Below are 11,079 nucleotides of genomic sequence, written 5' to 3'. Positions count from 1 at the left end.
TTGGGTATTCTGTGTGTATTCGACCAAGTGCACAACAAAATTCCAAAGGAACTATGATTTCCTGGAGTAGCCAGATGAGAAGTGCTAACCAAGCTGGGTTCTTGGGAAGATTTGACAAAATGTACAGCGGAATTCCGAGAATCTGGGATTTTCTGGAGGAGGCAGGAAGAGATGTGTCCTGACTTGGATTTTAATCTTGGATGTATTTTCATTCATGAACAAGGAAATCCCAGCGGTACTGTGATGTTCTGAATGAAAAAGATTCCTGATCATTAAAAAATATTGAAGAAAATATCAAATCAATTTGATATTTAGAATTTCTTTGAAATTTTATTTCAATGTAACTTTGAAAATTTTTATTGACATTATTTGGCCTAGTGTGTAGCCATTCAAAATAATAAAATAAAATATTGAAAAAAATGTTCCATATTGAAACAAATATTGCAATAATTGCCTACACACAGGAAAATTTTCGTCAATATTAACACTTTTATGTCAATAAATCTTTGCAATGTGGAGGCAATCCTTGAGTATTGAAAAGAAATATTGCAATAAATTTTGTCTAGTGTATAGCCAGCTTAGAGCTGGTATATATATAAGGTCACCTCTGTAAAAAATATTAAATACAAGTTTTAATAATGTAGTTTTTCAATGTTTTGACATTACTTTTCTCTGTGCTAACAAAAAATTAAAAGAATGTTCAGAAAAAAAAACATAAAAATCGCATAAAAAACCAACCAGACAAATTCTCTCTCAATATAAAAAACGTAACAAAAGTTTGGTTGGAAGGTTAAAAAAAAAGATTGTACATATATGCAAAAAACTGCAGACCCTTACTTTCTGCTGGATAGCTGCATTATTTTGCCAAGAGTAATTTTGATAGGCTAACTGTACCAAATTTCGGACAGTTTGCAATTTCGGCCACTTTTTTGTTTGAAATGATTTAAAATGCCCAAAAATTTGTTTTAATGAGATTGGCCTTGTGATTCTGACTTGCAATGACTGGGACCTGCCGCCATGCTCTAAAAAAAAGTATTTTGAGGTTAAAAATTAAAATAACTTCTATCGGGTTTCTTCGTTTTGATGAAAGATTTTTTTGAATCTAATGCAGATGATGATATTTTCGCGAAATCTTGAATTTTTGAGAATAAAAAAAATTAAGGGCCAACATTTTTTTACTGATCTAAAAATTAAGAATTAATTAATTGCTCATTAAGTGCTTATTAAGTACTTAACGTCTGATGTAGCAAAACTTAAGAAAATTGCTTTGAATTTTTTGCTTGACAAAATATGCATTTTTCAATATTTTTTTTAAAGAAAAATATGAAGTGTTAAATAGTTTCACAAGTTTTAAAATTCTTAAAATAATTTTATTTATAATTCAAAAACTTCAGTTTTTTTTCTTGATTTGCTCAGCCCTTGCTGAACACCTTTCCTTCCTTCCTTAAGATACAATTAATCCAGCATCTTTTTGCGTGTACAAACTAGCTGCAAAGACAATATCCCTTTTGATGGCATTGGAGACATCTTCCATTTTTTTATGTAGCACCGGATCACCAAAAACTCTCGAGGCATCTTTAATATTGAGAAGAATTTCATGAAGTTGCTGAATGCATCTCACAATGATACCTTCCTGGACATCAGTGAGTTCTTTTATATCGGCAAAGGGTTTATCCCTTCCCCATTCGTAAACCACTTCCACAAGTCCAAAATTCAAATGGGGCTTTGCTTGAGCATCTAAGGATGTTGAAACCCGATGCTTCTGCTCAAGATTGAAGATTTCATCATTAATTGCTTCAACTATCTTAATTCCTTCCTTGAGATTCGTGGTTAAATTGGGAGTAGCTTCTGTCTTTGCCTGAAACACCAATCCCGAGAGGAGAGCAGAAATTTCTGCCGGTTCCAAATTCGAAATGATATTGCGAAAGATGATTTCCGTGAGAATGAGTTCATTTGATCCCATTTCACATGCCACCCTTCCCTTCATGGTGATATTGTTTTGCTCATCAATATAGTGCATCTCACGTAGGACTTCGAGTTTGTTGCAATAGTCCGGATACAGGGCCATATTGTCCTTGGAAGTGATATACTTGAGATGCTGCAGACGCTGTTCTATCATCTTTCGCTCGAAAACTTTGCGGAATTGCTCACGGAAATTACTGACTTTTGTACATGCAAGAGAATTTGCAAGTCTTTGACGGTGGATATTGAGCTCCTTTAAGTTATCAACTGCAGAGAGTGGGATAGTTTCATAGAGATTGATAAAGTCAACTTTTGAAGCTTCCTCGATGACATGATTCAAATCAGCGACAAGTTTCAAAGAACTCGGTCCCCATGGAGCATCCTTAAAGCGCTCCATCTGTTTCTGTTCCCAATTCTGGATCACAGTTGATGATTGTACTTTAACTGTGCTATTGACAATTTCCACAATGTGCTTCAATTTCACCGTGAGAATTGTGAATGATGCCACATTTTCCGGCACATGAATTTTCCCCATCGTGACAAGAGAGAGCAATCGATGCCAAAAGTCTTCCTTTTCACTACTTTCCGATACTCCGGCATCACCCAAAACTGCCACTTTTAGCTCCATTTCCTTTCGCTGAGCATCATTTACCGTGAGAATTGCTGCTAAATTGTTGCAGAGATTACCCTTTGTTATCACAACTAGTCTTCCTGGTTGGAGTTTCTTTTTCACATCAGGATGCTTGAAAACTTCTTCATTGACACGATCCAAACATGAGAAATATTCAGATGCCACATCATAGAATTCACAGATATGATTCATGTTATCACCGAGAGGTTCAAGTGCAGCAAATTCCTGCTGAATCTCTCGGAGTTTTGCTCGATTCTCTGGGAGTTTCTGCTGTGAATGGAATTCTCGATAGCTGTGTGACATCATATCCACCACTGATACCCTCTCCACGCGCAAGAGATTGAGAATCATGGCGTAAGTTAGTTTAAATTGGGACTCTAGGCGCATTGGTTTTCCCAACATCATTCCCTGGAGCACTGCTACATCTGGCACCTTTTCGGCCTTGCAGATAAGAATTACTGTTCCATTTTCATCCAGTCCACGGCGACCAGCTCGTCCGGCCATTTGTGTATATTCTGCCGGATGAAGCTGTCTCACCTTAATTAAGTTTGAGAAAGACATTTATTGCGTTAAATATGAAAAGAAGTTTTAAATAAATGTTTTAAAAATATTAAAGAATGGCTCAGTGATTTTGCGATATAAGGAGAGACTGGGGCAAAACTTGTCAAAACGCATATTTAATTCTTTCATGAGCTCTGAGAAAACTTAAACGTTTTATAACGAGCATATTCTTATAGGAAATTTACTGCTCTATAACATTGCAGAAGACTAGTTTCCTCTATCTCGAAAGAAATGTGATTTTCGAATCATTTTCTAAAAGGTCGATTTTGTGGAGATTCTCAAAATTGCTGGGGCAAATTTTGTCAGTCTTCAGATAATTTTTTGACATTTTATTCTCGCAAACGTTAAAAATATCAAATAGACATATTTTTATAGGAAATTTATTCCTCTACAACTTTGCCGAAGATAATTTTTCTCTATCTTAACGAGAAATGTGCTTAAATTGAGCTAATCAGTATTGGTATTTTCTGTAAGCCAATTATTCCAAAAAGAGGGCTCAAAATTTCATTATTTTTTATTTTACATAATCCTTCCTCGAATCCCTTGAAACTTTGTAAGTTTAAGAAGGTTCATGAAGGCTATCTATAATAAAAATTTCAAGCCTCAGTCTATTTTATTTCAGAAAATAGCGAATATTGAAATTTTCGTTTTGATAAATTTTGCCCCAGTCTCCCCTATTTGTACCCATTTATATACCAATTTTATTAACTTAATAAAGTTGTTTAGCGATTCAATTAATTCATAAAGCATCATGCCAAGCATATCACAAAGTTTGATTTTCTCTAATAATTATGTTTTCCCATTTGAAAATAATTTAATTAAATGATTTAAATCGAATTTATAAATAACACTATGCAACAAATTGACAACTTTTTTTTTGGCATACGGATCTCACATGGTACGTTTGGTAGAGTCGAGTCCCCTGATCAAGAATCTGTTCTTGGTTTTTCTCCTATACGTCACAATTTTCTTTAATTATTATTTTTTTTGTTTTTGCTGTTTTGTCACATATTACCAATTATTCCTCCGGTTTTAGTGTACAGAACTTAATAAATGGGCATCCGTTGGAAAGGAAAGTAGTTGTGCTTCAACTTGAAAATTATGTAATATTTTTTCAAAAAATCCTTGGGGGCGGAAAAACAAAATCAAACTGAAATTTCTCAAAAATGACCTAAGAAAGCAACTTTTGAAAAATCATATAAACTAAACTAAACTAAACTAAATATTAATGTACTCTCTTCAGCACACAATTGACTTCACTTAGGACTACATTTTTGCCATAGAAGACATCCTGCCCCGATACTTCTAAATGCTTTATTTTTTGATTTTAGTCATTTTCAAAACACATGAAATCTTGTAAATTTTTGCCAAAAAACTTATTTTCTCAACAAACTGATGATGATATCGACTTGGAATGTTCTGAGTACCCCCCATAAGTTGATCCAAGGAATCCAAATGTCGCTTCAATTTGTAGATTGTAGATTGATGATTAAATTCCAGAGAAGGGATGCAGCCATTTTCAGCGGGTAGTGAGCTCTGCATGCCTAAGTATTTAAATCCCTTAACTCGATTCCATTTTCCGCTTTGATCCAAAAGTTGAGTAAATCACTTAACCGGGTAACTTGAAAATCCTTAAAGTTTATGGTGTCCTGTCCAAATATACCACGTCTAAGCGCAGATAGCACTGGACAATCTCCCAGAAAGTGCTCCACTGTTTCATATGAAAATTTGCACCATCTGCACTCCGGACTGTCGGTAAGGCCCATCTTAAATAGATGGGCATTCAGCCAGTGTCCTGTAAGCAGTCCAACGATAATTCTTGTAGATTTCCTAGGAAATTCCAATAATTGCCCAAAAATGTCTATTGAATTGGTAATCAGAGCCTTTGTGGATCTGCAGACATTTAAGTTTTTCCAATATTTCTCGTGTTCTTTAAGAACAATGTTCTTTAATTCATCATTCTTCGTTTCCTTGCGTATTCCTATCACAGGTTCAGGCCTTATGAAAGTACTTTCCCTACCGAGTTTCGATAGCCTATCCGCAATCTCGTTTCCCAGGATATCTGCGTGTCCTGGGACCCAGAACAAAATAATTCTATTATGTGCTGAGAGTTTGCTGAGATAATTTCTTGCTTCCTTTATCAATAATGAATCAGTTGATCCCTCTACAATTGCTCTCAAAGCCCTCTTGCTGTCCGATGCAAAGCAGATGTCCTTGTTTTCTAGTCCATGATCCAGAAGGCAAAACAATGCTGACACCACAGCAAAGATTTCTGCAGTGAAAGCTGTTGCAAATTGCCCCAGACTAGTGGATTCCTCTATATTTTGGTTGGTCCATACAAACCCCGCACCAGACTTCCCACCTTTCTCTGAGCCATCCGTGAAAACTTTAACGTCACATCTAGCGACCAGATCAAGGTTATATTGGTAGTCTGTCGTATTGATCTCAGAACACAGAACAATGTTGGGGTCATTGCACCATTCTGCCGGACATGTGGAGTCACTTGTCATTGCTAGAATGGGATATTTACGTGTCATATGATTTAGTATACAAGAATTTAATCCCAACGTCTATCCTTCCCCTCCAGAAACCACTCTTTTAGGAACATCTCAAGAACCATACCATCGATGCTTTTCATTTTTGAATATGTTTTAGAGACCATCCTAGCGGACATTTCATCCATACATTCCAAAGACGTCCCACCTCTCCTTCCCCACTTGGTAACAATCTGGTCAAAAAAGGAGCACTTCTTCTGAAAAATTTTCTGACAAAAATCAAAAAATAAGGCATTTAGAGGAATCAGAGGAGGATGTCTTCTATGGCAAAAATGTAGTCCTAAGTGGAGTCTACTGTGTGCTGAAGGGAGTACAATAATATTTAGTTTAGTTTAGTTTATATGATTTTTCAAAAGTTGCTTTCTTAGGCCATTTTTCAGAAATTTTAGTTTGATTTTGTTTTTCCGCCCCCCAAGGATTTTTTTTAAAAATATCACATAATTTTCAAGTTGAAGCACAACTTCTTACCTTACAAACGGATGCCCATTTGTTAAGTTCTGTACATTAGAACCGGAGGAATAATTGATAATATGAGACAAAACAGCAAAAACAAAAAAAAATTAAAGAAAATTGTGACGTAATAGGAGAAAAACCAAGAACAGATTCTTGATCAGGGGACTCGACTCTACCAAACGTACCATGTGAGATCTGTGTGCCAAAAAAAAATTGTCAATTTGTTGCATAGTGTTAGTAATGACACTGTAACGAAAAGATATTTATTTTTGATCGAAAAATAATTGTATTTTGAGCAAGTTTTGTTTTAAGATAAGTAAATTATAAATGTAATTAAATTGGTAGTAAACGGAAATAATCTCTTAAATAAATGCTGCAGTGTAAAACCTTTGCGATATCATAAAAAAAGGAAGAATACGGTAAAGTGATACAAGTTGGACATAGTGTTACAAGTTGGACATGGCTTTTTTCTTGATAAATACAGTACAAAATTTCTTTTTAAGCACAAGGAACCAAATTATAAAACTAAAGCATTAAAAATATACAAATAAAATTGAAGTTCTAAATTTATCAAGAAAAAAGCCTTGTTCAACTAGTACCATTGTCCAAATTGTACCATTGGCCAACTTGTACCACTTTACCCTATTTGTTTTTTAGTTGAGTCTTCTTGTTTTTTACAATTCTAAACAGCGTGAGTTATCCTTTAAATATGTTCTCCAGTTTTCCGGAATGAACCATGATGCATCCTTTGCGATATGCTCGAAACGCTCGAAGCTATGCTAATTAAGTCCTTCTTCATAATTTGGACGACAAATAGGCAAAGAAAAATTTCATTTGCTGCCTAATCTGCCCCGGTCTCCCCTATGGGATTAATTGAATTTTGAATTATCCTAAAAACGGTTTTTCAAACATTAAATTAAACAGCTGAAGGAAGCAAAAATATCAAGAGATTGAAGCTAAATGGATTCATTTGAGAGGTTTTGGAATCCCGCACAAGTCTAAATTGATTTCAACTGCTTACGGATTGGTAGTAAAACGATTTTAAAACCGATATAGGGTAAGGGCTCATAATTTTGACCAGTCTGCCTATAAGCATCGATGTTCTAAGTTTGAAGTGCGATATTTTCAATACTAATTGACATTTCTTGTTACTCTCTTTTCAGAAGAGTTGTTTAGAAACTTAGCAAGCTATTTATCGTCTTATTTTTACTAAAATTACTCTTAATATGTTTAAAAATGAATTGATATGTAGAGGTGAATTTGACTCTTATTTTGGACAACTGTATTATTAATTTGGACAACTTGGCTGTAAATTTGGACAGCTAATCCGCCTCAACAGGATGCCGATTGTTCTTCATTTCATGAACTAATCTTACCAAGTCCTCTTCCTGTTCATGTAAGGAAAACGTAGAATGTCACAAGAAGCCCGGATACTTTCCATATCATTCATTAAAGTGAGTTGACTTCGGTACTCTAAGTACGTACGGATTCACTCATTCCCTGGCCTTTCCGGGAGCCTTTCAAGGCATTTCTCGCTACATCTCTTTCGTAGAGATGATGCTCCTTTGTTTCTCCAGGCATTTGCCCAACCTAGTCATCACAAAAGCTAAAACTTCACGAAATTTCGTGAAAAAAACACCTGTCCAAAATAAGGAGTATCACCTTACTGGTAAATGTCTTTAAAAAATGTCCCATTTTTCACATGAAAAACGTAATTCACAAAGCAAATCTCACTTCAGGTCAAATGTACAAAGTACGACTAACGTGAATCAACACAATTTTCAATGAATATTCAATAATATCACTCAAAAAAAGCGAAGAAACATTGTTAGTACTTCACCACAGCTAAATAAGAGTGAAGTAAACACGAAGTTCTGTCATTTCTCGTAAGCAATTGCTCACACTGAATTTTCAACAAAGCAATTTCAACTCAAATCATATTCAAAATTTAACATATTTAGTGTTAAAATCTTCCAAAAAGAACAAATATTTAGATAGAATTCATTATTCATCAAATATTGGAATAAAAATCCATCATTTTAATCAATTTATTTTTGGTGTCCAATTTTATCCTCAGTGTCCAAAATAAAAAAAACTGGACAAAATTATGAGCCTTTCCCCTATGCCTGAAATCTAATAGTATCCTAAGTCCCAAAATTTTTATTTTAATCTTGACAAAATATTGCTGTATTATTTTTAGACTTTTCTCTTTGAAATAACTAGCCATTTTAATTGTGACTAATATTACTTACCTCAGTTCCGTCGAATTTCCTGTCAGAGTCAAATATGACTGTCCTAGCTGGCATATTGACGCCCATTGCGAAGGTTTCAGTGGCAAAGAGTAGCTTCACGAGGCCACATTGGAAGAGCATTTCTACAATTTCCTTGAGAATTGGCAAAATTCCCGAATGATGAACTCCATAGCCTCTCTCGAGGTAGTACTGCAAATTTTTTACTTGTGGCAAGTTCCTGTCGGGAGGCTTTAGGCTCTGCAGGCATTTCATGAAGAAGCTATTGATTATGCCTTTTTCCTTGTTTGTGCACAAATCGCATCCTCTCATCGATTCAGCATTCATGTCACAGCGATTCCGTGAGAGGGTAAAAGCCACCACGGGGAGCTTGTCTGTCTTCCTCAGGAAACCCACCAATTTCTCCCACATGGTTTTTTCCTGGTTTCTCGTGAGTTTCCGACCAATTTTGGCCGAAGTTGTTTCTTTGAGGGCAACAGCATCTGCATGACCCTTGATGAGAAATCGACTATTTTCGTCTAGGATCAGATGGATTTCTTCCTTATTCTTGGCCACAAATGGCACGTAGAGGTAGTGCTTGAGGGGAATGGGGCGCTTAAGGGTACTTACAACATACACCTTCTTTTTCTTTGTCTGACCCACCCAGGAGGCAAATTCCAGGGTATTGGGAACTGTAGCACTCAACATGACAATAGTCACATTGGCTGGCAGGAGGATTAGAACTTCCTCCCAGACATGCCCGCGATCAGCATCAGTGATATAGTGTACTTCGTCGAAAATCACATATTCCAAATCTCTGGCTATTTCACTTCCACAGTAAAGCATTGAACGCAAGATTTCTGTTGTCATGATCAAGCACGAGGCATCAGAATCAATCTGAACATCCCCCGTGATGAGACCGACATCCTTGAAGGACTTTTTGAAATCTCGATATTTCTGATTGGACAGTGCCTTGATCGGAGAGGTGTAAATTGCCTTTGTGTGATGCTTCAGACTCAGGGCGATAGCATACTCAGCTACAGCTGTCTTCCCGGCAGACGTATGAGCTGCCACGAAAACATGATTGTGATCCTCCAATTGATGGATGGCATGTTTTTGGAAATTATCCAGTTTGAATGGGAAAACCAGAGCAGGTTCAGTTGTTGCAGCCGGAATGGCTTGATTAGTATCCACAAGAACTGCCCATTTTGTCTCAATTGTCTTCAAATCCTTTGCATTGCTCAATTTCAGCACTTCCGGCTTCTTTTTCCTATCTTTACCATCTTCCAATGAAGTTTTCCTTGCCCAGAGATTAGCAATAGGATTGCTATTTATCAAGTCTGTGTAATCTATTTGGTCAATTTTCAAATTCTCAAGTGCCTCTTCAATATCATCAGCAGTACTGGAGATACCATGAGTCATTGTTGGTGCCAATGTCAAGAGTTGTCCATCTTCCTCTGGATACTCCTCAGCTTCTTGCTCCTCATCAGATTCTTCGTCAAAGCCACCGGGCCAGAAGGGGTAGTTAGTTGATGAACCACGTACAGATCTCTTGCCACTCACATCCGGTGCTCGTTGGAATGACATTGAGTTATCCGGACGGCTGTCAGGATTTGCAATGTCAATTTCAAGAAAATCAATTACCTCTCCGGTCACATCACATCGTTTTGCCTTCAGGGTTGTTCCCAGGAGAGGCTCAGAGATGTCAAAAACATTGTCCGGATTGGATTCTGAAGGTAAACATTCCATAGGCATGTTTTCAAGCAATTCCAGGAAGGGATTAACAATGTAATCCCGCAGATTGTCTGGTACTTCCATCTTAAAAGAATACTAAAATTTATCTTTTGCACAAATATATTAAAAATTAATCTTACTTTCAATTAAAAAGCAATAAAATTATTAAATTACAAAAAAACAACAAACACGTTTTTTTTTAGGTTAGGACACTTTAATTCACACTCAATACACTACCCAACGTACCCAAGTAACATATTTGTCTTTATCGCATCAAAATTCAATAAACAAAAAATCCCATATCTAATTCCACCAATTTAAATTTCATAAAGAGCCAGTGCCAGTGTTAATGATTTTGTAAAAAGTATTTAATTTAAAGTTATATTTTTGACTTTATTAAACTTCGATAAAAATTCCAGAACTTACAAAATCCTTTTTTAAACCTTTCAATTTTTTTGTAATTTTTCAGAGAAACGATTTAAAAAAAAAAAACAATTGATTAAAAATTTTTCAAAGAAAAATTAAAAAATCGTAAGATACAGTTTGGTAAAACTTTAAGAACTAATTCAATGAATTTTCCTAATAAGGAAAAACATGTTCTTTTTTTGTTTATTTGGCTAAAACTTATGTAAAATACCAATCCCATATTTTGCATAATGCCATTTTGCGCGTTTTTTCGGTCACCTAAATGTGTAATATTTGGACCCCGTGAAGAATATCTATTAGTATATCTTTTAATATTTTAATACTTTAACCCATTCAGTCAATGTAACAGAAATACTTGAGATAGAATGTTTATATTTTGGGATTAGCTTCCTATAGATTTATAGATGAATTTTTTGAAAAGAAAAAAATTATCCATTATGGGGGCGCGGGGAGCCCCTGTCAAACACACGTCTTAACGGTCACTGAATTTAAATTCTGTGCATTAATTCATTACAAACTCTATTGATTT

General features: G+C 35.5%; 1 protein-coding gene across 2 annotated transcripts; it reads right to left on the bottom strand.

Annotated features, from left to right (window-relative positions):
• Positions 1-1,348: 1,348 nt before the first annotated feature.
• Positions 1,349-10,366, bottom strand: LOC129800414 (SKI2 subunit of superkiller complex protein). 2 transcript variants are annotated; one of them, XM_055844778.1, is made up of 3 exons: positions 10,265-10,366; positions 8,415-10,208; positions 1,349-3,130 (listed from the first exon to the last, which is right to left on the bottom strand). In XM_055844778.1, the coding sequence occupies exons 2-3, from the start codon at positions 10,206-10,208 to the stop codon at positions 1,445-1,447; spliced, it is 3,480 nt and encodes a 1,159-aa protein (XP_055700753.1). In that variant the 5' UTR covers positions 10,265-10,366; the 3' UTR covers positions 1,349-1,444. The 2 variants fall into 2 exon arrangements, with proteins under 2 accessions (XP_055700753.1, XP_055700747.1); XM_055844772.1 differs by having other exon boundaries at positions 8,415-10,220; positions 10,265-10,327.
• Positions 10,367-11,079: the final 713 nt, after the last annotated feature.

This window comes from Phlebotomus papatasi, chromosome 1 (genome assembly GCF_024763615.1).
Source record: "Phlebotomus papatasi isolate M1 chromosome 1, Ppap_2.1, whole genome shotgun sequence".
In the NCBI taxonomy this organism is placed as follows: Eukaryota; Metazoa; Arthropoda; class Insecta; order Diptera; family Psychodidae; genus Phlebotomus; species Phlebotomus papatasi.
This window is presented reverse-complemented; position numbering and strand designations above follow the sequence as displayed.

What these genes read in the sequence shown, in the direction of transcription:
- LOC129800414 (XM_055844778.1), bottom strand. Translation starts at nt 10,208, where the DNA reads ATGGAAGTACCAGACAATCTGCGGGATTACATTGTTAATCCCTTCCTG. An exon ending in GGAAATTCGACGGAACTGAG is followed by an intron (nt 3,131 to 8,414) that starts GTAAGTAATATT and finishes AACTTAATTAAG; the next exon opens with GTGAGACAGCTTCATCCGGC.